This window comes from Pleurodeles waltl, chromosome 3_1, assembly GCF_031143425.1.
Source record: "Pleurodeles waltl isolate 20211129_DDA chromosome 3_1, aPleWal1.hap1.20221129, whole genome shotgun sequence".
Taxonomy (NCBI): domain Eukaryota; kingdom Metazoa; phylum Chordata; class Amphibia; order Caudata; family Salamandridae; genus Pleurodeles; species Pleurodeles waltl.
Window position 1 is genome coordinate 765,195,987 of NC_090440.1, and position 27,273 is coordinate 765,223,259.

The 27,273-nt window shown below is 41.4% G+C and overlaps 1 protein-coding gene across 5 annotated transcripts in view; it reads right to left on the reverse strand.

Annotated features, from left to right (window-relative positions):
• The window catches only part of BMAL1 (basic helix-loop-helix ARNT like 1), a 573,964-nt gene that overhangs the window by 264,311 nt on the left and 282,380 nt on the right, over positions 1-27,273 (reverse strand). For all 5 annotated transcript variants that reach the window (XM_069223570.1, XM_069223574.1, XM_069223572.1 and 2 more), the window contains 2 exons: positions 25,424-25,465; positions 16,446-16,603 (listed from right to left, as the gene is read on the reverse strand). In XM_069223570.1, coding sequence (XP_069079671.1) covers positions 16,446-16,603; positions 25,424-25,465 — 200 coding nt within the window. The remainder of the gene's footprint in view (positions 1-16,445; positions 16,604-25,423; positions 25,466-27,273) is intronic.

A 27,273-nucleotide genomic window follows, 5' to 3' on the forward strand; every position in this document is an offset into this window, starting at 1 on the left:
GTGCCAGCTACCACTCAAGATGGCTGAAACACTTTCAACTCCCCTCAGAATCATTTAGTTGTGTGAATGAGACAGATGATTGGTTAAGCCTTTATGTAGAAAGTAATGAAATTCAGGCTTCCTGGAAATTAGGAGCGTTGCTTTACTAAACACAAAACCTGGTTGGGAACTACTTAAAAAAAAAAAAAGAAAAATCGAAAGAAAATAGTTTAATTAGGAATAGTGCATGGCAAATGATCTGGTATAATGAAATATTGTTGCCTCCAGGCAGACCCAAAAAAACAAATAGAAATGCCAGACAGCAGTGCAGCACTTTTACTAAACTTGATCCAATAACTGTTAGAAATGTATTTACCCCTATTCTTCCCAGAATTTTTTCAATGTTTCAATCTGCATTTTTACCAAAAGAGCATAATCCCTGCTTCGAAATGGTCGTATTTCATTCATCAGAATTAAGAGATTTTTACCCAATTGTGTTATTTTTCCTCTATCTACTGTATCTGAAGCAATCCAGGCCAGAAGATCTCCTTTCTCTCCCCTGCACCCTCACCTCAGGATTTTTCATGTGCTATAGTAAGGGAGCAATTTTCAAAGGGTTGGTATTTGGAGTGGGGGTTTCTCTTGCTAGAGAACCTCCTTAGAATGTACTGCTTCCAGGTTTTTGAGTTCAACACTATAGGCATCTATGGCTTTAAATTACCAATTCCTGCTTTTCAGATCCCGTAATTAATTCAGATTCAGGAAGGCATATTTCTCTCCCTAAACATTTGCAAGCCATTCTGATGTTTCTGTCAAATATACCTCTATCCAAGGTGGTCTGAAGGCACGATTATGCTTTTTAGGCACTTCAGTGTATTTATTGTATTTTTGTGTTTTGTATTGTTTTACATTTCTTGGATATTTTGGGTCAAATGTAATATTCCCACTCCCAATGTAAACAAAAACACAAAGTGCTGGGCTTTGGTGAAGTTAGATTTACTATTTCCACTACAATCTTAGAAACAGTAGGGAAAGTGTGGGTCTTTGGATGAGAGGGATATGCTATTCCCACCAACAAAATCAAAGGCATAGAAAATGTTGGACTATGGAGAGGGTCAGATTTACTATTCCAACTCCTAAAGTTTGTTTTAGAAAACAAGATTTATACATGAAACATAATAAAAATATTTCAACCTTTAAAATAAAAAAAAATACATACTATTACAGATCAATAATGTTTAATAGAAACAAATATATATTACAGAATAAATAAAAAACTTAATTAAAAATATTTAAAATGCCTTCAATTCCTACTACTCAAAAGAAAAATCGAGCAACATTTACAATAAATAAAAAATAACTTCAAGTAGGACAATTAAATAGAAAATGCTTACAAAATCTTATAAACTACATGATCAAATAATTCTGAAGTAAAAACAATTAAACAACAAACCATTTTAATCAACTCCCCCATAATTCCTCAAGGGCTTGAGCCCTCAGTGCCAGGAGATCAACATTTTTTTCGAATGATTCACAAGCCAAGCTTATCTCTCCTTGATTTGCCTCTGAGACATGTTTTCCAATTTACTTGACTCTGGTAACATAACCTGCTCATGATTATCTAAAAGGGGGGGGGTGATTCCATAATCCCAGAGGGTCCTGAAGAGTCAGGAGAGTCAAGCATCTCCAAAGCATCAACACTCTCCCTGACCTTACCCTGACTATCGCAATGATCTACATCCCGAAGTGATTCCACCAGTATGGGGGGTGTAATCCCCCCTCTCCAATTCCCAATCTTGCGAAGGTGAAAGATCCTGTTTTTGCTCCTGCTCCATGTGGGTACTGGGAGTAGGGGTGACTAGTCGTAGAGCCTTAAAATAAGCCCGTAAGGATGGAGTAATTTTGCCAATGCTTATTTTCTGCTTTATTTGAACTTTTTTAGAGTTATTCCCGACCTCCTCCCAAAAGAAACTTCTGCCCTGAAATTTCTCTTCCTCTTCTCCACCTCCCCCTCCTAAAGATAAACTTAACTTTGTTGTATTGGTCATTTTGCCTTCCTTCTTCCGCCCCCTTGCTTGCCTTTTACCGGAATGGAGCCTCTTATCCAGCAGTTGCCCCCACCTCTGTGGTCGAGAAAAGCCTTCCTCTCCCTCCAGTCGCCTTTGCGGATTCCACAGGGTCCAGAGTTGTGCTCCACACCGATGACTGCCCAGCAACCCATGGAGAGAATCTCAGAATTTGTAGATATATTCTTACAACCGTTGGTAGTAAACTTACCATCCTACATCGGGGCTACTAAACATATTTTGGGATTATTGGGGGACATACAGTGGGAGACAGATATGATGCTAGTAACATTAGCTGTGGTAGCATTATACATGAGCATTAAGCATGAAGTAGGTCTTGAGGCATTGAGATACATTTTGAATCGCAGATCAGTACGTTTGCTTAAACATACTGAAATGATTTTGAATATGGTAAATTTAATTTTGAATCATAATGTATTCCTTTTCAATAACCAGTGGTACAGACAAAAACAAGGAGTAGCGATGGGAGCCAGATTTTCCCCTTTCTTATGCCAATCTCTTCATGGGATGGTTTGAGGAGAGGTGGGTCTGGGGACCTGGTGCCAAGAATTGGCAAAACTACATCCTATATTGGGGAGGATTTATCGACGACTGTTTCATGTTATGGACAGGTAACACAGAACAACTCATTGAATTTTGTGAATATCTAAATGATAATGATGTGAATATCAGATTCACTTATAAATATAGCAAAGACAAAATAAAATTTCTAGATGTAGAATTATTTATAAGTGGGGATCAAATCCATAGTAGATTGTATAGAAAACCTACTTCGTGCAATGCAATTTTACATGCTTCTAGTGCACACCCAAAGCACCAGATACAAGCAATTCCATTTGGGGAGTTAGTAAGGGAGAGACGCTACTGTAGTAGGGATACAGATTTTGAAGAATGTATACAGGATATGACATTACGTTTTAAAACAAAGAGGATATAATAGAAAAACCATTAAGGATGCACAAGAAAGGATCAAGAAAATCAAGAGAACGGAGACCTTATTACCCCACAAGAAATCGAGAGGAAGACAAAGAAAGGATACAACTGATCAAGGACTACACAGACTCTGCATATATAATGAAGAGAATGATGAAACGACACAGGAATATTCTTAAACAGGACAAAATTTTGAATTCTTTTACCTTGTCAGGTCCGTTAATCACATTTAGAAGAGGAAGATCACTAAGAAATTTGTTGTGTCGAACTTACCCAAAATCAAAGAAAAATGAGAATTGGCTCACTGAAAAGAATCAAGGTTTCTGTAAATATGTAAAAAACAAGAAAGTATACACATTTCCATAAAAGTTCAAAACAAGTTCCTATGATTCAAAAGTTCCTGAGAGTCAAGATTTCTTGGAACAAGAGCCCTCACTCACCGTTTGGTGACATGCTTTATCATTGGGCTATGCTCCTCGTCAGGCCGGCACTGCAATGCCTGACGGGCCCCACACAGGGGCACTTTGCCGGAGATCTTTTGATGATGAATAATAGCCGGTCAGTGTGTGAACTGGTGTAGGATTGGTATGAAAAAAGAAAAAGAAAAGGTGCCGTTAAAAATGACAAGAGGTGAAATGTAATTTATTAAAGTATCTGACCTCTGCCATGAATAAAAACAAATGTGTGGGGAGGGGGTAAGATAAGGTCTAGTCTCCCCGGTACAAAAAAAGAGTTGGTGGCTATCACTAAACCTCTCAATTTAGAGTGTAGTGAATATAAGTACAGGCTCACTGTACTACTGTCAAATCTAGGTCGACATGTTTCTCGCTTTTCAGTCTAGAAGATCTAATGCGATTCCTCAGGACCAATAAACCTACCTAATCCTAGAGTTGTGTGGAACCCATAATTGGTAATGTCACGTTAGGCAGGAACCTAGAATATAGGAAACAAAAGGATAAATCATACATAGATACACAAACTATTAATAGCGTGTGGCGTATAAATACTATTAATCAACACACATGTGAAATCTCCCCTTTGTGATGTGCGTATAAAACAGGTGGAGGAACAATGTGCTTACCTTCCTCATATTAGTGGATGGGCCCCATCGGGTAAGGCACCAAGCTTGTGTGGTCCAACATGTTCTAATTATTATATAGATATAAATAGAGTAAAACTGGTCAAGTTGAAGAAATTACAGGCATCTATTATGTCTAATTAGATAAAACTGAGTAAAAAAGATTGGGTTACACTCCTACAAGCAATGTATTTATATGTAATCATAGTCCCAGAACAAATTCTCCTGCAAAAAGTATATAAGCATGAAAAACTATCATACCGATATACTCTGTGTAAAGTTAGCAGTATATAACAAGAAAATGATCATCATAAGGGAAAAGATTGAAAAAATGTGTTCAAATTAATTCACCAGCTTTTGAAATATGAGTGCCTCGGTATCTAAAGTATCGGTTTTCAGGCAGGCTAAGCCCTTAGTGAAGTACTCGTGGGCAAAATGTAAATAGAATTACCACCACATATGCGCGTCCGGTAACACTAGTTGGACAACGTTGCATGGTGACAGAAGAGTCGCGGCACAACAAGGTTCAAAAGAATCACCGGATACCAGGAACGTCGTCCCGGTAATCCGGTGTTCATAATTTCTACAAACACTTACTTGGCTGGTTCTCAACGTCGGCGGTTTCACCTACCCCGGCTCGATGCACCCAGAAGAATGGGGATCGGCCGGAAGGTGGAACCTATGAGAGAAGGAGTACATAGACAGTGAAAGAGGACCGGTGCTGGCAGCCATCTTGCTAGTATTATCATGTATAGAGTCGTGGACACAAAGGAAGGACAACAAACACATGGAGGCCATATTAAGGAAGAAAAACAAAAAGGCCAACATTGTTAATTCAAATGAGTGGTCCAAATTAAAGTGCCTATATTAAAGTTGTGCATAATACACCAGTTAAAAAAGATGATCCACTCATGCACATTATCTGGTCATTATGGAAATAAGAAAAGATCAAATATTAGTGTCACGTGCAATATAAAAGATCAAAGGAAACCTCTCTGTTTGTATTATCATTGAAATAAAGAGGTCTACGCTAATGGTAAACAATTGGAGTGGACTCATTTATGAATGAACTCAGTCCATGGGATGTCATCAATTTGGTGTGTCTTCAGTCTGTAGACCCAGCGATGTTCTTTTTCAAACAGATGAATTGTGCTATTTCTATTGTCTTTAATAGTTTCCAGAATGACCCATCTGAGGTCATTATGGGTATGATGCTGTTCAATATAGTGTTTTGTCAATTTTGTCGAAGATCTGTGGCATCTAATCATGCTTCGATGTTCATTAATGTGTGTCTTGACCATTCTGGTGGTCATGCCTATATCTTAAATTGCAAGGACAAATAATCATGTAGATGCAATTTCTTGTACGGCAGTTAGTGTGGGTTATTAATTGCCACTTCTTTGGTTCACCTAGGTCCAATTCGTGTGTAGTAGTGGTGAGGAGGCATATATTGCATCCACCACAAGGGTGGTGTCCTCTAACTCCCAACCAATGTCTAGCACTGGTACAATCAGAGTATCTAGGTGGTGCCGGTCTAGTGTGTACCACAAGGTCTCTAATATTCTGTGTTCTCTTGAAGGCAAAGAGAGGGTGCTCTAGAGATTCCCCGGCGCTGTTAAGAATGGACTTATATTTCAGAATGATCCTTCTGATAAGATTACTCAAGGGGTAAAGGTGGTTACACACGTCAATCTAGTCAGTTGTTCACGTGTGGTGGTTCTTAACAGTGTCTCTCTAGGGATGTTGCTGGCTCATTTCTTGGCTTGTCTAATGACAGATTTGGGATAGTTACGTTCCCTCAGTTTACAGCATAGATTATCTGCTTGTGTATGAAAGTCAGCAGATTCAGAACAATTCCGTCTAATTCTTAAAAATTGCCCAAAAGGGAGATTGCTTCTCAAGGCTTTAGGATGATGGCTATCATAAAGTAGGAGGCTATTCCCATCGGTTGGTTTATGAAAAATGGAGGAGTGTAATACCCCATCTATCAATATGATACCCAAGTCCAAAAAGGAAACCTCTTTATTTGAGAAAGTAGCACTGAAGTGAAGGTGATTGTCCAAGGTATTCACCCAGTGAATAAAAGCTTGTGCCTGTTCTACATCACCCTTCCAAACTACCAAAATATCATCTATGTAACGACGCCACAGTCTAATATTGGAAAAGTAGGGTTGTGTTGGTGTAAGTATGTGGCGCTGTTCAAAAGTGTCCATGTAAAGGCAAGCCAGGCTAGGCGCAAAGGTGCTCCACATGGAAGTATCCTGTATCTGATGATAAAGATGATCCTCAAATTGAAAAAAGTTTTCTCTAAGAGCCAGGCTAGCACATTGCATAATGAAACTAATAGGAGTGTTGTAGGTCCAGGTCATGGACTGGAGTATATCCTCAACTGCTGTCAAAGTTGCCTCCTACCTTCCTTTTGGGCAATTTTTAAGAATTAGACGGAATTGTTCTGAATCTGCTGACTTTCATACACAAGCAGATAATCTATGCTGTAAACTGAGGGAACGTAACTATCCCAAATCTGTCATTAGACAAGCCAAGAAATGAGCCAGCAGCATCCCTAGAGAGAGAGTGTGTTAAAATGAGGCAGGGAGGAGATTATTCAGTAAAGAGTTTATGCATAACAAGGCCAACCCAAACAGGATCCGTGCTCTGTCTCTCTACACCTCAATGCTCCAGAATTGAATCCTGGAACATAGAAGGCAATGAGGTTCCAGGCCTAGCATATTCCAAGCCTAGCACACAAGTAATGAGAATCTTACAACACACTGTTAACAACCACCACACTGAACAACTGTCTAGACTGACGTGTGTGACCACCTTTACCCCCTTGAGTAATCGTATCATAAGGATCATTCTGAAACATTCGTCCATTCTTAACAGCGCCAGGGAATCTCTAGTGCGCCCTCTCTTTGCCTTCAAGAAAACACAGAATATTAGAGACCTTGTGGTACACACTAGACCGGCACCAGCTAGATACTCAGATTGTACCAGTGCCAGACATTGGTTGGGGGGTTAGAGGACACCACCCTTGGGGTGGATGCAATATATGCCCCCTCACCACTACTACACACGAATTGGACTTAGGTGAACCAAAGAAGTGACAATTAATAACACACACTAACTGCCGTCTAAGAAATTGCATCTACATGATTACTTGTCCTTGCAATTTAAGATATATAGACATGACCACCAGAATGGTCAAGACACACATTAATGAACATCGAAGCATGATTAGATGCCACAGATCTTCGACAAAATTGACAAAGCACTATATTGAACAGCATCATACCCCTAATGACCTCAGATGGGTCATTCTGGAAGCTATTAAAGACAATAGAAATAACACAATTCGTCTGTTCGAAAAAGAACAACGCTGGGTCTACAGACTGAAGACACACCAAATTGGGCTTAATGACGATATCCCATGGACTGAGTTCATTCATAAATGAGTCCACTCCAATTGTTTACCATTAGCGTAGACCTCTTTTTTTCAATGATAATACAAACAGAGAGGTTTCCTTGGATCTTTTATATTGCATGTGACACTAATATTTGATCTTTTCTTATTGCAATAATGACCAGATAATGTGCATGACTGGTCATCTTTTTTAACTGGTGTATTATGCACAACTTTAATATAGGCACTTTAATTTGGACCACTCATTTGACTTAACAAGGTTGGCCTTTTTGTTTTTCCTCCTTATTAGGGCCACCATGTGTTTGTTGTCCCTCCTTTGTGTACAACACTCTATACATGATAATACTAGCAAGATGGCTGCCATCACCGGTCCTCTTTCACTGTCTATGTACTCCTTCCCTCATAGGTTCCACCTTCCGGCCAATCCCCATTCTTCTGGGTGCATCGAGCCGGGGTAGGTGAAACCGGCGACGTTGGGAACCAGCCGAGTAAGTGTTTGTAGAAATTATGAACACAGGATTACCGGGACTACGTTCCTGGTATCCGGTGATTCTTTTGAACCTTGTTGTGCCGCAATTTTTCTGTCACCATGCAACGCGGTCCAACTAGTGTTACCGGACGCGCGTATGTGGTGACTCTATTTACATTTTGCCCACGAGTACTTCGCTAAGGGTTTAGCCTGCCTGAAAAACGATACTTTAGATACCGAGGCACTCATATTTCAAAAGTTGGTGAATTAATTTGAACACATTTTTTCAATCTTTTCCCTTATGATGATCATTTTCTTGTTATATACTGCTAACTTTACACAGAGTATATCGGTATGATAGTTTTTCATGCTTATATACTTTTTGCAGGAGAATTTGTTCTGGGACTATGATTACATATAAATACATTGCTTGTAGGAGTGTAACCCAATCTTTTTTACTCAGTTTTATCTAATTAGACATAATAGATGCCTGTAATTTCTTCAACTTGACCAGTTTTACTCTATTTATATCTATATATTTAGAACGTGTTGGACCACACAAGCTTGGTGCCTTACCCGATGGGGCCCATCCACAAATATGAGGAGGGTAAGCACATTTGACGACTAGCAGCTTTTGTTCCTCCACCTGTTTTATATGCACATCACAAAGGGGAGATTTCACATGTTTTGATTAATAGTATTTATACGCCACACACTATTAATAGTTTGTATATCTATGTATGATTTATCCTTTCGTTTCCTATATTCTAGGTTTCTGCCTAATGTGAAATTACCCAATTATGGGTTCTACATAACTCTAGGATTAGGTAGGTTTATTGGTCCTGATGAATCGCAATAGATCTTATAGACTAAAAAGCGAGAAACATGTCGACCTAGATTTGATGGTAGTACAGTGAGCCTTTACTTATATTCACTACACTCTAAATTGAGAGGTTTAGTGATAGCCACCAACTCTTTTTTTGTACCAGGGAGACTAGACCTTATCTTACCCCCTCCCCAAATATTTGTTTTTAATTATGACAGAGGTCAGATACTTTAATAGATTATATTTCACCTCTAGTAATTTTTAACAGCACTTTTTCTTTTTTGATACCAATCCTACACCAGTTCACAAACTGACTGGCTATTATTCATCATCAAAAGATCTCCTGCAAAGAGCCCCGTGTGGGGCCCGTCAGGCATTGCAGTGCCAGCCTGACGAGGAGCATAGCCCAATGATAAAGCATGTCACCAAACGGTGAGTGAGGGCTCATGTTCCAAGAAATTTTGGCTATCAGAAACTTTTGAATCATAGGAACTTGTTTCTTTTATGGAACTGTGTATACTTTCTTGTTTTTTTATATATTAGATGGGAGTATTATACACAGGACCTGGACTTTGTTTCCGAACCTCCGTTATTATTTTTTCTAGCCCCTCTTTTTTGGTGTTGATTCTTTAAATATGGTCAGTGTGGGGTATGTAAATAGGTTTGTCATGGTATGAAAGAATATGTTGACCGCAGTTGTAACATCCATTAATTAAGATCACACATGACTTGTGATACAAAATATGTAGTATATGTCATCAAAAGTGAACGTATATATGTTGGTAGCACGATACGTCCCTTGAGAATAAGAATTGCTGAACACCTGAGAGCATTGAAGCAAATGGATGATAGATATCCAATTGTACAACATGTACAGTCATGTATTAAGCAAAATACATATGAAAACATAATATTTTTGGTTTAGAACACATTCCTGATGACCCCAGGGGAGGTAACAGGGAACTACATCTGAGACGTAGAGAATCACTATGGATCATGAAATTACAAGCTGTGGAGGAAGGTCTAAACACAGACCATGAGTTAGAATATTTTTGGGGAGTGTAATGGAGAGAATATAACATGCAAAGTAACACTGAATACGCAAGATGAGTTTTAACTGAGGATATTAAGTAGCAAAATGGAGAATAAAATACCCTTTGTGGTACATGCACACACATATTTAAGTATAGTGAGGTTTGTAGTTCATTATTAATGAATCTGCATACAAATGTAATAGGTCTAGAGAGTGTTAATAATCATTATAGCGGGTAGTACTATTCTAAGAGTGACACTTCAAACATAATATACTTATTTAGTTGAATACAAAGTGCATAAGAGTGAAAAATTAATAATAGGTACCAGTAATTATAGGAGTAGTTGGAGCAGGCAGGAAAGGTTATATAAACATTACTTATATTCCTGAGTTGTATGCATTTAATAGCTTCAGTTTAAATAGCAGGTCTGATAACCTGCTTTCGATTATGTATGAGAATACGTAGACATCAATCATAGGAGGATTGGGAGTAGATAGGAACACATAAATAAATATACATCATTTAAAGTCGTGAGACATTATTCAATAACTTCAGTTGAAGTAGCAGAACGATAATCTGCTTTTCATTATTTATGAGAATAAGCAGATATATTAACCTACGATAAAGGCACTAAACAACAAAACTTATGAAGGGTACCGTTTTAGTCCGCTCTTTATCTTTATGTTTGAAAGGATGATGAATAAAATTGAAGGAGGACTAATCGGTGCGTAGACGATGACTCATACGCACGGTACGCAGAGACAGCTATTTAACTATCGAGCGCTTACCGTGACGGTTTTGATTAGCGGACTCGCATCAAATGGAGCGGCAATACGGAAATGATTGACACAAATAGGTAACCATATTGAGAGTACAAACTATAATAATATTGGGTGTGACTAAGATGTTCGTAGTAGAGTAATACCTCAAACCAAGTTGGCAATTATATTTAGGGGCTAGAGTAACAAGACATTTCTAAATGTGGGCACCTGGAGACTTTATAATAATATATCAGCGATATAATGGATACAATTCTTTGCCTTGTGATAAACTTAGTTGGTAACCGGCAATAATAGTAATTATTTATTCCAGTGATTGAATAATTTGCATAAAATAGCATAGAACAATAAACAACAAGAAGGAGGTTTATTGACCATTCATAATTACAGATAAACGGAACAAAATAAAAGACAAGGTATGGTGGCTAACATCATATGAAGAGGAAGTTCATGGCCAGAAAAACTATCGTAGTGATTGGAAACAAGTGATTTATTAATAAGCGGAGGTCAGTCTATATGACAAACAATGGGAATATTCACATGTGTGTGCATGTACACAGGGCGATCTGTAATATGGGAATAAGGCAATTAGTATAAACAAAGATAATACAATATCTATAAAAAATAAACAATACACAAATAAAAAATACATATAATAAATTGATTATAAAAGATTTCACATTGAGAAAATACTCAATAGCTACTAATCACACTATTCACAGATAAGTAAGAATATTGGATATATTTCATTGCTCTTCACTAAGCACCACAGGGTGGGTTAAGATTGGCAATAACATGAACATGATGTATTAAGCTTTGTCATGTTATATATAATTACAGCCCTGATAAAGTCTGGTGGGAGATATCCCTGACGAAACACATGCTGGGTTGGTGTGGATGCCGTAAAGGCTTATTTTGGACTTTGAGAAGCTATAAGGCTTGGTGTGGATGCCGGAAAGGCTTATTTTTGGACTTTGAGAAGCTATTGTACAAATGATATCATAAGATTTGGCTTGATGAGAATACCATAAAGGCCTGATTTGAACATTGAGAAGCCATAGTATGTATCATTTTAGAAGAGTCATCGGGAACGAATGAACATTATGTAATAAATACTGGTTACATGTTACAAAATATATAGACTGTGAATGAATATTAAGCTGGATGTGTGCCTGAGCACAACAAATTGCAATTTATCAGCAACTTTGTTGTTGATTACAGGGTTTTTTGGGGTTGTTCACCCTGTTCAGTGCACCGTATGGGTGAGTAAGTAAGTGAATCAAGGGCAGGAAGCGCAATTATACTCTGTGAAAACTTCCCAATTATTATTAATATAGAACAAAGCAGTATAGGGAGGATTTGGAGGGTATAGAGAAGGAAATGTGGTTATGTAACACTAAATATGAGGAGGGAGGTGACGAGGAGCAGCTGAATAATAAGATAAGACAGTTGCGGCAGCAGTTGGAATTGGTTTTACAAGTAAGGATTGCAAAAAGATGGGAGGCAAGTAAGCAGGCCCAATTTGAGTATGGAGAAAGTATGGGGAAAGTACTAGCTTGGAAAATTAAGAAAGATCAGTCACGGGGTAGTATCGAGGAGCTAGTGGACAGTTACTCTGGGTTAATTTGATATCCCCTGATGATATAAAAGAGGCCTTTCAAAAGTTTTTTGCATTGCTTTATATGGAGGAGGGGGAAGTGGAGGCTGAGGTAATTGGAGACTGGTTAGATATGGATATGCTTCCTCGCCTTACACAGGATAAGCAGTCTTATTTGATCAGACCTATCATTGAGGAGAAAATAAGAGTAGTTTTTAAAAAGCATAAGAGGGGGAAGGTGGCAGGACCTGATGGTATCCCTGTTGAATTTTATATTGTTTTGGATGTGTCTATAGTTCCTCTAATGGCTCAATTGTTTTCAGAGATTTTTGAAGAAGGTGCTTTAGCGCCCGTCTTTTGGCGTGAAGCAACTTTCTCATTTTAAAAACAGGGAAATCCTCAGTAAGATGTGAATCCAATAGACCAATATCTTTTCTGCACAGTGATTATAAGCTCTATGCTAAGGTACTGGCAAATAGGTTGGGTGGGGTGATAAGTAAGTTGATTCACGCAGACCGGAAAGGTTTTATATGAAACAGGTTCATGTATGAACAAACGTTTAATCTAATTGGTGCCATTGACTTAGCTACTACGTATCAAGAACCTTTAGCAGTTATAGCCCTCGATGCAATGAAAGCATTTGATAGTCAATTGGAATGACCTAAATTTAGTTCTTGAAAGGAATAATTTAGGTAGTAAATTTTGTCTGGCAATTTGATCGCTCTGTCAGGCACCAGAGGCTAAGGTTCTGGTGAATGGAACGCTCACTGACGCCTTTGAGATTACTAGGGAGACCAGAGAGGGCTGTCCCCTTTCTCCACTGTTATATGTATAGAGCCTTTTGCTAGAAGGATCAGGCAGGACCCTAGAATTTCTCCCGTTAATAGTAAGGGGTGGGTGAAGAAAGTGGCTTTATTTGCTGATGATCCTTTAGTTAACACACTTATCGTCTGCCTTACCTACGTTATTGAGTGCAGAGGAGGAATTTGGGAAGATCTCGGGTTATCATATTAATCATGAAAAGACTGAGATAATGGTATGGAATATGGAGGCTGATAACTGCCATACTACGAAATCTATGAGGTACTTAGGGCTATTAATTGACCAGGAGCTGGAACGAATAGCGGAGGTTAATATCAAGCCTGTGACAACAGAGGGTAGTAAGTTAATGCTAGGATGGTTACACCTTCCCTCTTACAATTATTGGAAGAGTAAATTTGGTTAAAATTATAATCTTACAGAAGTTGAATTTTCTTTATAACTGTATTTGCCTACTAATGGATAAAAGACTTTTGATTATTCTTCAACAGAAGATAAATTATTTTAATTGGGTGCAAAAAGGCCACAGGATTGCATAATAGAAATTGCATAGAAGAAAAGAGAAAGGTGGCCTTACTCTTCCTTATATAAAGTATTATGCGTGGGCATTTCAACTTAAGAACGTTAGAATGTTATTTTCTTCCCCTGATCGCTTGTTGGTTGGAGATATGCTTAACTGTATGGTAGCAACTGAAAAAGGTGCAGCATTATCTTTTTTACATAAATTCGGAGATCCCAAATGTTTTAAGAAAGTGACGTTGAAATATTACAGGATGCAGCCAAACTTTGGTACAGGGTACGGCAAGTGGTAAAAATAGAGTATTATAGTTATTGTGTTCCGGTTTGGGATGCCCCCTAGTGTCTTACAGATGTATTGGCTTTGCCTCTTAAGAGAGCGGGGATCCAATTATGGGGGGGATCTAGTTAGGGATGGTTCTTTGTTATCCTGGGAAGAGCTAACGGAGCGGTCAGGAGGAAATCTCTCTAGGTTAAAGTACATTAAGAAATTGGACTCCGAAGGTTATAGTCAGGTTGGGGCTGCAAATCAGTTTGAAGACAATATAACTAAAAATCCTGGGAGACTCATGAAGGTGTTGAGTTGGTACTGGGGCTTGGTGGATGCGATGGACGGTGATTTTAACTTGCCTGATTCCCTTTTGGGAGGGGGTGGGGGGAAGTGATGCCCTTAGATCAAGGGCAAGTATGGTGGAAAATATCAATGTGCATAGCTCACATGGAAGTTAAACTAGCATAATTAATGAAGAATCATCTTTTTACTCTGCATAGGGTTTTCTTTACCCCGTGTAAGCTCTGTAAGATGAGAGGGGATTAACCAGTTACTTGCACAAAATGTGGTTTACAAAGAGCATCTGACATTCATATGTTCTTAGAATGTCCATCGGTAGATACTTTCGGGGTAAAAGTATGTAAAGTGATTTCAAGTACTGTGAAGCAACATATCTCACAGAGTCTCCCCTTAGTAATCTTCAGTATAGCGGAAGAAGGGGAAGTAAACAGCAGAGTGAGGAAGCTAGTATTATTTTACGCGATACTTCTGGCCAGGAGTGAAATCTGTCAGAAGTGACATCTGTTTCTGCCCCTTCATACACGGACTGGTTTGATGCACTTATTGGGATATCCAAGATGTGGCAGGGAATAATTTAAATAAGGAAAAAAAGGCAGAAATATGGTCACGGTTATGGAACGGAGGGGCATAAGAGAGTAATACTTGATGGGGTTGTATTATCCAGTCTTGTCCTATGTTTAGAGGCCAGATCAATCTTTATCCTTGAAAGCAAATTCTTGCGTTGAGGTTGAGTGAGAGAGATCCGGGCTCCCTGGCGTCATTTATCTCCATATATGAGTGAGGTTTCTTTTCCATTTGGGTGATATGGAGTTGATTTAAGCCAGAGGTGTATGAGGACAAAAAAATAAAAAACATTTTAATGTTTTACATAATTATCGATGTATAATTTCATTAACATAAAAATTAATTACAAATAAAAAATATTTTGAATAACTTCCCAATGCAATCCCCTAAGAACCCAATAGCCCACTAGGAAATTAAAAATGACTAATTAAATTTTAAAATAATTAAATTTCACCTTAAAATATCTATACTAAAAAACTAAAATAAACAAAATGAATAAATTAAATTATTATAAAATAATAATTTATTTAGCATAAAATTTATTGAAAATATAAAACAATTTATGTTTAAAATACATTCCCACCCTAATCATCAATAAACACACAACTAAATTAAAAATGACTAATTACATTTATAAAAATGTAAGTCTCACATTAAAAACTACAAGCCATACATAACAATGTTAATACCTTATAATACTTTAAATCATGTATTAAACTAATTAAAAACGATATTTTTACAATTACATTAAATAAAACTATATATTATATATACAGACAACAATGTTTAAAAAATGATATTATATAACAAAAAAAAAATGGACAAGGTTTCCGACACAATATTCTTGTATCATAATAGTTTTTCTTTTGATATTTTGGCAGAAAACCATGTACAACACTAGGACTGCAAACCTTAGCCATTTGCCTAACACTAATAAATGAAGAAGTGGAAAAAATAGCATCTGTATGAAAAATGGAGTATACCCGAGAATGATAGGTGTTCATTTGTGACTAAATAATACTTCTTTAACTGAAATAATGAACCCATACCCAAAGGCAGCTGACCAGGAACAAGAAATCTGAGGCACGTCTGATATAAAATTAGACCTATGTGTACTGTTTGGTGTGCTGTATTTAATATGCTTTCCTAGAACATCCTCGAAACTTCCTTTGTTTAATTCCTGTTGTCCTAATTAGAAGAGACATGCAGCCTGTAAGGGCACAGCAGAACCAGACTACCAGAAGCACATACAACATATCACAATCCAGAACCCTGTGCAACTTCCCTGCAGTACAAAACAAACAAACACACACAGACACACACACACACACACAGCAGTATCTTTTGGCACGTGAAATGTTGACTGCTATTGCTGATTTCTGTGCACCGGTTTTTAAGGTCAGAGGGCTTTTTGAATAACCTAGAAACGTATTTTTTTTCCAATCGCCGAGTTTTAGGTGTAGACAGGATAGAGTGGAAGATGGATCATCTCAGCAAATGGAGAAAAACTTCATCATGACAAAGAATAGTTCTCTATGACCAAACACTTGATTTTAGATGTATGAGAAATGGAGCAGAGGAAAGGCTAAAAAAGGGCCGCTGGTCATGGAGAAGCAGATTCTCCATTACTGAATGTACTTGGAATATGACAGATAACGAAATCATGATGCTACAGTACTTTTTTAATTGAACGGGTAAGATTGGGTGGGGAAGAGAGGTCGGCATAATATCCATGTTAAAATAGATTTCTAATGGCTACCTAGTCCTACCTCGTAAAGTCTTCATGTGCTGGACAGCCATCCGTAGGACTGTTAGTTTATCGAGCTTTCTGGACATTGCATTGCACGTCGGTACTAAAGATGCTAGCTCGTCAATGAAACTGTTCATCTTGTCTCTTCTCCTTTTTTCAATCTGACTGTGTGCTTCCCTAGATGAAACAGAAAGCAGAAAGAACAAGTTACTTAACTTCGGTAACAAATTATCTGGTAGGGACATATTCTAGTTGCAGATTTCTTACCTTAGAATTTCCCCCAGGCATCAGACTTGATCTGGATATTTTTCTTCAAGCAATACCCTTGCGCACCGTCAGGTTGCATCGGTCGAATCCGCATCTGTCCTTGGCGCTGTGGTCGCCATCATGACATTGGGGTCATTTATAGCTGCCACCCCAGTGCGCTGATGTCAGTTTCTTTTTACGACTTTCCACGCCAGAAGCACGGAGCCATGAAGAACACTGAGACTGGTGAACAGAACTAGGGCCCTGAAAGGGAAGTCTATGGTCCTAGAAATCAGCTCGCAGAGCATGGAGGACAGGTGGGTCGGTAAGGAATCTGCAACTTGAATATGTCTACCAGATAATTTGTTGCCAAAGGTAAGTAACTTATTCATCTGATAGAGACTTCCAGTTGCAGATTCCTTATCTTAGAATAGATACCCAAGCAATACCGTACCCGGAGGTGGGTCTACGAACCAGGATCATAATAAGAAGTCCTGCAGGACTGAATGGCCAAAGAAAATGTCCCTGCAGATCTGACTGTCCAGGCAGTAGTGTTTTGTGAACATGGGCAGGGATGCCCATGTTGCTGCCTTTCAGATATCCAGGACTGGAACTCTGCACGCTAACGCAGTGGTTGTGGCAGTTGCTCTGGTAGAGTGAGCATGCAAACCCTCAGGGGGTTGCTTTTTAGACAAATCGTAGCACATTTTGATGCAGAAGACAACCCATCTAGAGATGGTCCTTTTCTGCACCGCCAGTCCTTTCGTCACACCCACATAACCAACAAAGAGTTGATCGTCCACCCGGAAGTCTTTGATACGATTAAGGTAGAACGCCAATGCTCTTTTTGGATCCATACAGTGGAGTCTTTCCACAAGAAGGATGTGGTGGTGCCTAAAAAGTAGGCAAGGTGATGGATTGACCTACATTAAAGGGCATGACCACTTTAGGTAGCAAAGAGGCCCTGGTACGAAGCACCACCTTGACAGGATGGACAGCGATAAAGGGTGGCTTCGAAGAAAGAGCTTGTAGCTTACTCACTCTCGGTGCAAAGGTGACAGCAACAATAAAGGCAGATTTTAAGGTGAGGAGCAGAAGAGGACAATTATGAAGAGGCTCAAAGGGAGCACACATGAGGATAGTGAGTACCAAGTTCAAATCCCACTGGGGCATTATGAACAGGGTAGGTAGAAACATGGGGGTAAGACCCTTGAGAAATCTCCCAACATTGGGAGGTTTAAACAAGGAGGGTTGATCAGGTATTCTGAGGAAAGCAGAGATTGTAAACAGATAACCCTTAAGGATGCCCAAAGGAGAGCCATGCTGGGCAAGAGAGTACAAACAAGAGAACCTCAGACAGAGGTGCAGAAAGGGGGATCAACAAACTTGTTGGTACACCATGCCACAAAAGTGTTCCAATGACAGGCGTATACCTTTTTGGTGGAGGGATGCTTGGCTACCACGATAACATTACAGACTTTGGATGAAGGTCGAAAGTGGTCAACTGCTGCTGCTCAATCTTGATGCAAGAAGGCAAAGACTGGACAGGTTTGGGTGGAGAACCGTCCCCTGCTGCTGGGACAGAAGATCCTCCCGAAGAGGCAGTCTAAGTGTAGGATAGATGGCCATGTTCAGAAGCTTGGGATACCATAGTCTTCAAGCCCAATCCAGAGCCACAAGAATTACTTGGGCCCAGTCATTTTTTATCTTCTTGAGAACTCTGGGCAGAAGTGATATTGTTGGAAAGGCGTATAAGAGGCCTGAGCTCCACTCGAGACGAAAAGCCTTGCGGAGCGAGTGACGTCTTGGAAACTGCCACGCACAAAACAGCTGACATTATGCGTTCTCTGCAGAGGCGAACAGATATAACCAAGGCTCTTTCCACTGCTGAAAGAGACCTTGCGCCACCTCTGGATGGAGATGACATTCGTGATCGACCATGCATTGACGGCTGAGTTTGTCTGCTCTGGCTTTCAGAGAGCCCCATGAGATGTTGAACCGACAGGGAAATGCCCTGAAGTTACAGCCATGTCCAGAGGCGCAAAGCCTCTTGACAAAGGGTCCACAACCACACCCCACCCTGCTTGTTACAGTACCAGATGGAGGTGGTGTTGTCCGTGAACACCTGCACCACTTTTCCCTTTGATAGAGGTAAGGAATGCTTTCAATGCAAGCCTGATTGCCCTGAGCTCCACAAGATTAATGTGGAGCCCGGACTTCGCCGGAGTCCAGACGCCTCTAATCTATGCCTCCCTCATGTGGCCACCCCATTCCAGGAGTGATGCATCCGTCACTAATGTTAGATCTGGTTGGGGAAGAGAGAGGGATCTGCCTTTGACCCAATTGTGGTTTGAAAGCTACCACTGCAAATCGTGGGCCATCTCGGAGAGAGTCCCCTGATGATGCACCCACTGGAATTTTAGATTCCACTGCAGAGCCTGCATATGCCATCTAGCATGTGCAACCAGCAGGACGCAGGAGGCCATGAGGCCATGAAGCCTCAGAGTCATTCTCACCAAAACCCAGGACAGAAGCTGAAACATCAGTATCAAAGCCTGAATATCCTGGACTCACCGCTCGGAAGGATAGGCCTGAAACTGTACTGTGTCCAGAACAGCTCCGATGAAACGGAGTGTCTGAGAGGGAGTCAGGTGTGACACTGGCACATTTATAGTGAATCCCAGTGAATGCAGGAGGATCACCATAGTCTGAAGGCGGGAGATGACAGTCTGGGATGAACCTGCTTTCAACAGCCAGTCATCAAGGTAGGGGAAGATTGAAACCCCTAACCTGCGCACATGAGCTGCGATCACCGCCATCACTTTAATGAACACCTGAGAGGCGCTGGTAAGGCCAAAGGGAAGCACGGTAAACAGAAAGTGCTTGTGACCTACTACGAACCGCAAATAAGGTCAATGGGCAGGCATGACGGGAATGTGAAAGTAGGCGTCCTGCAAGTCCAGTGCTACTATCCAGACTCCAGGGTCCAAGCCAGAAAGGACCTGAGTCAGAGCAAGCATTTGGAACTTCTCCTTCCTGAGGAAGAGATTGAAGGACTGGAGGTTGAGGATAGGAGAGAGGCCCTTGACATTTTTGGGCAACAGAAAGTAGCAGGAATCACCACCATGACCTACTTCTGGCACAGGGATCATCTCTATGGCTCTCTTGGCAAAGAGAGCCATAACTTCCTCACTGAGAAGTGCCAAGTGATCCTCTGTCTTCTGATCGTAGGATGGTGGCATGGTCAAAGGGGTAGTCCCGAAGGGGAGGGAGTAGCCTCTTCGGAGTATTTGCAAAACCCACCTGTCGGTCGTGATGATTTTCCAGTAGGGCAGGTGATGGCAGGTGATGGCAAATCCTGCTTCCAACTTGTCTGTGGCGGAGCGACGGTCTAGGAAGTTTTGGAGGCCGGCTTGATGAGGTAGGTGAGGGTGGGGTGGACTGGGTCGACCGGAACGTAGTCTCCAAACAGAGGCTAGGCAGCATGCCAGGCACGGTGGCTGGAGGGAAACGGACGTGGTTGGAAGCTCCATCCGTAGCCATGAAAGGGGCAAAAAGCGGACTGAGGCCAAGGGACCGAGCCGTAGCCTGGGACTCCTTAAAGAGCTTGAGCGCTTTGTCTCCAAAGAGACGGGTGTCATTGAAGGGCATGTCCATAAGCGATTGCTGGACATCCCCCAAAAGCCAGATGTCCTTAGCCAAGCGTGGTACCTCAAGGCCACCACTGACGCAACAGATCTACCTTGTGAGTCGGTAGAGTCCAGCCCACAAATGACTGTGAACTTGGCTGCATCTCTCCTGTCAGCAACACCGTGGGAAAAAAGGGCCTGGGCCTACTCCAGGACCTGTGGTAGCACCTGCGCAACTGTATGCCATAAAGTATAGGAATAGCGGCCGAAAAGGCATGCGGTGTTCACAAACCTCAACGCCAGGCTGAAGGAAGAGAACATTTTCTTCTCAAGTTGGTCCAGTTGTTTTGATTCCCTGCCTGGGGGTACAGAAGGGTATGCGCTAGAAGTGGAAGAAGCCTGGATGACAAATCTCTTAGGCGTAAGATGTTGGGTCAGGAATTTAGGGTTGTTAGGCGCAGGCCTATGGCGGTGGGCAATTGTCCTGTTGACAGAAACCCCTGTGCTGGGTTTATACCATGCCCCCAGCAGGACATCAGTAAGGGCTTCATTGAATGGTAACAGGGCTTCAGACGTAGAAGTCCTGGGGCTGAAGTACCTCAGTCAGGAGGTTAGTCCTGACAGCCACACAAGGCAGCTCGAGGCCCAGGACCTCAGCTGCTCTTCTCACCACCATTGGATATGAGGCTCCCTCCTCCCTAGCCACAGTAGAAGGAGAAAGCATGCCAGCATCAGGTGAGGTGTCAAGACAACTCACTTTGGCCAATTCCTGAGCCCAGTCTATTTCAGGATCTTCTAGCTGAATTCTAAAGGGTCCAGCATACCTGCCTATAGGCATAAGGATAAGGAACCAATCTGGGGAACATAGTCCCCGCTGAAGAAGGATTTATGCGTCGAACAACATCATTCCTGCTCTAGATTGGAGTATGGAATTAGTATGGGATCGACGTTGATCGTGGACCTGACTGGCATTGGAAGCGTTGACATCCTTAAAGGCACTGGGGAACGTTGCGATGTCAGTCATCGGCACAGATCCGTTAACAGATCCGGAGGTGCCTTTCAGAGCCAGGGCCGAAGCTGCCAGCGCAGAATCCAAGGGGGCCCCCTCTAACCTCACTGGGCCCAAAGGTGCCACCCCAGGATCGGACTGCCAAAAAATGAGGTACATGGGCTTCTAAAACTCTCCAAGTTGGGCAGGGGTGTCTCTGGCTTCTGGAAATTTGGGGAGGCGCAAAGCTGACCCAGAAGCAGGCTCTGAGAACGGAGGCCTAGTGCATCAATGCTCCTCCCGTGTCGTACCGTCAGAGTAATGGGGTGAAGTCGAAGAACATTTACTCTTCTTCTACTTCTTTTTCTTATGATATTAATGTCGTGACGATTTTGAGTGGGACTAGGACGAGTGGTAGTGGCTCCGCGAACGGTATCATGACCTTCCTCTCCAATGAGACCGGGAGCAACACAGAGCTGAGTGCTGGGCCGCCATGAGCTTTAGGGACCGCTTCCTCAAAGCCTACAGGTTCATGGCCCGGCACTCAGAGCACGACTTCGGGTAGTGGTCGTGCTCCAGGTACCACAAACATACGAGGTGCAGATCTGTCACCGACATTGTGTGGTGACAGGAGTCACATGATTTGAATCCAGTCTTGCAGGAAGACATCTTTACGCACTAAGTAGGTCAAAAACTTCAACAAAAAGGTAGAAAAGTCATTCAAAAAGCAACTGAGGGTAGCTCTTCTCCAGATCTGTCCGATGGCTTGTGTGGAAAGAAAAGAACTGATGCCAGTGCTCTGGGGTTGCGAACATATATGACTGCAATGTCATCACGGCGACCACGATGCCAATGACGGACGTGGAATTGACCGACACCACCTGACGGTGCACAAGGGTACTGCTCGAAGAAAAATCTCCAGATACACTCTGACGCCTGGAGGAAATTTTATGGTAAGGAATCGGCAAATAGAAGTCTCTATCAGACCCTACTTTCACCTTTGGCATTTAATTCACATAGTAACTGGAAGCAACAGTCCTCCACAGACTGCTCATACATTTCAAGCATCAAGCTACTAAGGCTGTCTACCCTGCTTCAACCATTTGAAAATATTTCCTACTGGTTCAACATTGGAAATACAGTCCAGGCAACTGCACTTTAATAGTTTGATGTAAGTCATTTAACAACACTATGGGAAACTATTAGAAGTAGTGTAAAAAGGAACCAAGGGGCAGGGGGCTATCGGGATGCACTGCATAAGTTTGTTTTTAAAAAGGAGTGCTCCACATGCCTCATTGCTGTAGGCAAGGGGTATTGATTGTCTTATGTGCAAATGCAACCACTAGAGGTAGTTTACAGACTATAATTCACAAAGATCATGCTGATCCCATGAGAACACTTTTTAAGTCACTTACCACGAGAGTCAGCACCAACTCTAAACCTATATAGAGATACCAGTGACTAGTTTAATTGCTTTTCGTAGTAATAAGCAGACTCATCACGAAGGCACGTTCAATACATCAACTCAGATACTAACCACCTGACAGTGGCCCAGCATTTAAGTGCATCAGTCATGTATGTACTTTCGGTGGCTTCACTTCACACTGCTCTCGACATTCATCCTTTCACGTTTGGCAACACTGACTAATTTCAGGGAAAATTTGTTATAGAATTGTTTCTCATCATGCTGGGTTCATCTGCCAAACGTTACTCCTTGCCAAGAACAGTTTTTGTGCTGAGGGTGAATTAACCAGTGTAGGCCCAGTTTCCAGGAATGATTCACTACTTGCCACAACTCACCGCTTTAAAAAAATCCTGGTTGCTCAACGTTATCCCAATCTCCCGGATTTACCAGTATGCTACGTAGCAGAACAATGCAATTGCTTGAAGAGTATTATTACAGCACAGAGACAGAGAGCGTACAGACATTTTGCTGCACGATATCTCCCTTCTTCCCGTCACCTAGACGTTTCAGTCCATTCCCCACCTCCCAGCCTGCAGTGAAGTGTCAGAGCAGATGCCAGCAGGCTCGTGGGTTAGGAGAGGCAAAGAGACTTTTGGTTCCCCCTGTCAGAGGCTCCACACAAACGCACGGTGGCAAGGGACTGTCCCCATGCACCGGGTGCCATTGTCAAGTAGAAGTACACCGCAGACACATAAGAATGCCACGTGCACGCGATGAGTTTAAGAAGTGGATGCTTTCCATTCCTAACACTGAAGTTAAGTGACTGCACTCTTCTAGAGTCGAAGAATGGTATCACCCATGAATTTTACACGCTTTACAAAGAAATACTTTATCTGTACCTAGATTTGAAGATCCCGACACTCTGGATGCCAAGCACTTTCTCTTACTAGTGTCTCTTTGAAAAAGATACAAACTTCACAACTAGCTCAGAAAGATGGTGTCATTTTAGAGGCTGCTATACAGCGTCCCTTGAGAGATCCTTTTAAGGACACAGACCCCTACTTTTCATACATGCTTCAAAAACGGAATGTGCTGACGTTCCCATCCTCTATAATATACCTATGACGACACCTTCTCTAGCCTACCTCAAAAGCACCCCTCCTACTTGACACAAAATTAAATCTGGTTACCGACCAAAGGTATTCGAATCAGATTCCCTTCGCCTCCGCTCCGTGCACTGCCCACAACTCTTCATGTGGCTGGCACACAAAAAGAACCAACAATACCCCCTATCCAGCATTATTGGCTGCACACTCAGTCACAACTTTGGTGCCTGGCTGAACTCCACATGAGTCATTACATCAAGAACTACACTACAAGTCACTTCACACACTTCTCCTGGCCACTTTCCCCAGCTTCACAAGAAGACATACTTTCCAATCAATGAAAGCCCCAGTAATGGCATGCTCTGAGCAGGGCATGCAACACCCTAGGGAAGTATTTTGATACTATCATCACACATGCTTCTGAAGCCAGTGTGGACAGTAGGCCCATAGCAAATCCCTAGTTGCTCATTATTTCCGACCTCAGGCTCTGGATAAGTGGAAGTATTTATGCTTGCATTAGCAGGTTCTGCTACTGAGGTTGTCAATTACGGCCAATTACGTAATCACGCACGCCTTTGAGCTTTTCCCAGATCTGTTAAACTGTATGGTCCGAGGTCAACCTGCAGTAGCAAGAACCACACTACTTGTGTTCCCTACTGACCAGGCTCCTAGGTCCTTGGAGTGAGAAGCATAGTCAACCTGCACGGCATCTTGACATTCCAGTGCAGCTTTGTTGAACAGTCATCTCTAGCCTAAAGGAGGGATGTGAAGACCGACAACAGATACATTGTAACAGTCATTAGGATCTTAGTAAAGATGCATACAAAGTTAAGAAAATAACCAAATAGAAAGATATCGCACAATAAAATATATAACAGCGTATCAAGACTGATTATAAAGCATCAACACTGAGTAACCAAGTTACAATTAAAATATATTGGTAGCAATTTTTACAATGAATGCACTTCAAAGGTAACACCTCACACAGCCACTACCTTGGCGACAATCCTCAACAGAGATACTTATCTAAAAAAAAGGCTTTACTTGCCTAAAAATGTGCTTTACTTCTATTTAAGTGAAAGGCCTGTGTAAAATCAACCTTATTTGTCTCCGGTATGACTATTGCTCCGCATTAGTAAATTCCTTCGATCTTCAGTGATATGAGAAATTACTGATAAGAAGTCAATTTAGCTCCCTTACTGCTCTGGGACTGAAGTAACTTTTTTCATAGAGTGATTACACAAATCTACAGCCCCAGGGACGCAGCGGGCCACACCATGTGAGTTTACACGATGACACACAGGCCACATTAGATGGTGGATCTCTAGTAAAAACGAAATTACCTTTGTCAAAATATTAAAAGGAATGACCATTCGATTCGGCACTATAATTAAATACCCTTTGACAATGATGTGCAACACTTTATGAAAACGAAATACCTGGGTGCTCTGCTGTTTCACATCTTCTCGGTTTCAATCACATAACAGTTTAGAATATTGAGGAGTTTACAAAGAGGTGGGCCGCTGGAGCACACAGCACAAACTTCAACCTACAGCGAAAGCCAGGACATCTACAGGCACATAGCACATGTACATCACTGGCATGCACAGCAAACATGCTTACCTCGCATTTTTGATTCTACCTTGTTGGTCAGTGTATTCGAGTCTAAAAATGAAAAAAAATGTGGCATCAGCAAAAATATTTACATACTTAAAATACTACGCGAAAGTGCCTCATGGATTGCATTTTTTCGGAAGATAAAGAAGGCAAAGTAAATTACAGGGAGCACAGCCGTATGTAGCCCGGTTGTTCTTTTAACAACGAACTTTTATTTCCACCCTGTAATACTGGTGCTCTGACATGCCTCAGTACACTGCTCTCAAAATAATTCATTAGGCTCAGTTTTGGTTGATACATTTATTGTAGTTGCATTTTAAGAGGAAGTAGCTACGGCCCTTTAAGCACCACTTCTCATTTGGCTAGACTACACCTATCAACTGCTTGCTTAAATTGTGCACCCCTCGCCCCAGTTCTCGCAGCACTTGGAAATAACCACAGATAAAACACACCTCGACTAAGTCAACATTCAAAGACGTTTACAAAAGAACCCGGACATATGGCTTTTTTAGGTTTTCTAGGGTTACCCTTATGCTGTCTTTTCAGAACTCGTGTCATAACAAAAAACACCTACAGAGAGCTGTTGGGTCAGCTCATGTCAACCATTCGATATTGCAAGTCCCTGCCTCTTACTGCAGTTCTACAACTGATTGCCCCTCTAGAGAAAGCATCAACTGCAGTGAACAGATGATGAACTGTCCATGCACTGCAATGGAGGCCCGTTGTTTTAATTTATGTTGCCCCTCAAACAGCAGGTGCAACTCACAGCGAGTCCTGCCGTTGCCTCTGTTCCTCTGTAGCTGCTTCGCCCAAGTGTGGCTAGCTGCACACCTAACTTGGTCTGCTCCTCTCACATAGCTTGGTAGGAGGGATCATTGCCAGTCCACCCATGTGAACGCCATGTTTGTGATGGGTACATTGGTGATGTGTGTATCTCCTACAGTGACGTGCTTTGCGTGGGAAGTGGGAGGAATCAAGGTAGAAGTTGTCAGAGCACCCTTGCCCAGACCACCAACTGAGTGGAATGGGTGAGCATCCTGGCTGGTCATGGAGTTGCAGAGTTGCTCACCCCTGCCAATACCATACATGGGTTTGAGCTTTGCAGATGTGGCATCCACAGATGCACAGCAATGAAGAGAGAGGCAAGTGAGCTTGATCCACATACTGCTTCTGCATAGTTCAGGATTGGTTTTAAAGTTTGTAGATATTATGTCAGTGCCAATCTCAGAAGGCAAGGTTAGCTTCCAAGGTAAATTTAGCTGGGTCACTATGGACATGACTATTAAAGACAAGTGTTTCAGGGACGGACAACACCTATGAGAGCGCCCTGGTTCGTGAAGAAGAAGCTCAGATAACTGGGGTATTATAGCCAGAACTACTTATACATGCATTTTGATATCTGAAGGAGACCAAAATCTACAAGTTCCCACAAAACCTAGCCATAAGTAGATACAGAAATATGTTTACTGTATGTACCAGTTGGTAATAAAGGGAAAGGAAATTAACGAATTAATGGGTGACAGAGAAGTGACACCGGAGTGTAATGGTACGTATAAACATCAACATAGTGGTGCACCAACAAAAAACATGTATATAAAAGTCCAATCAAACTGTAGACTGTTCCATGTCTTCTTTATTTCATTTCGAAAGCAGTTGTGAAAATTCTTTGACTCCACAACGTTACAGCCAAACACGCAGCCAACACGTTTCGTTCACCACCATGAACTTCTTCGGGGCATCCACATTTGTTTAGACAGTAAATGATTCATTTAGGAGCATCAATGTATGTCCCTGTGCCCTGGAATAGTGTCATTAACACTGGAGGTCCCAGTTGTATTTCAACCCAATGCCCCACT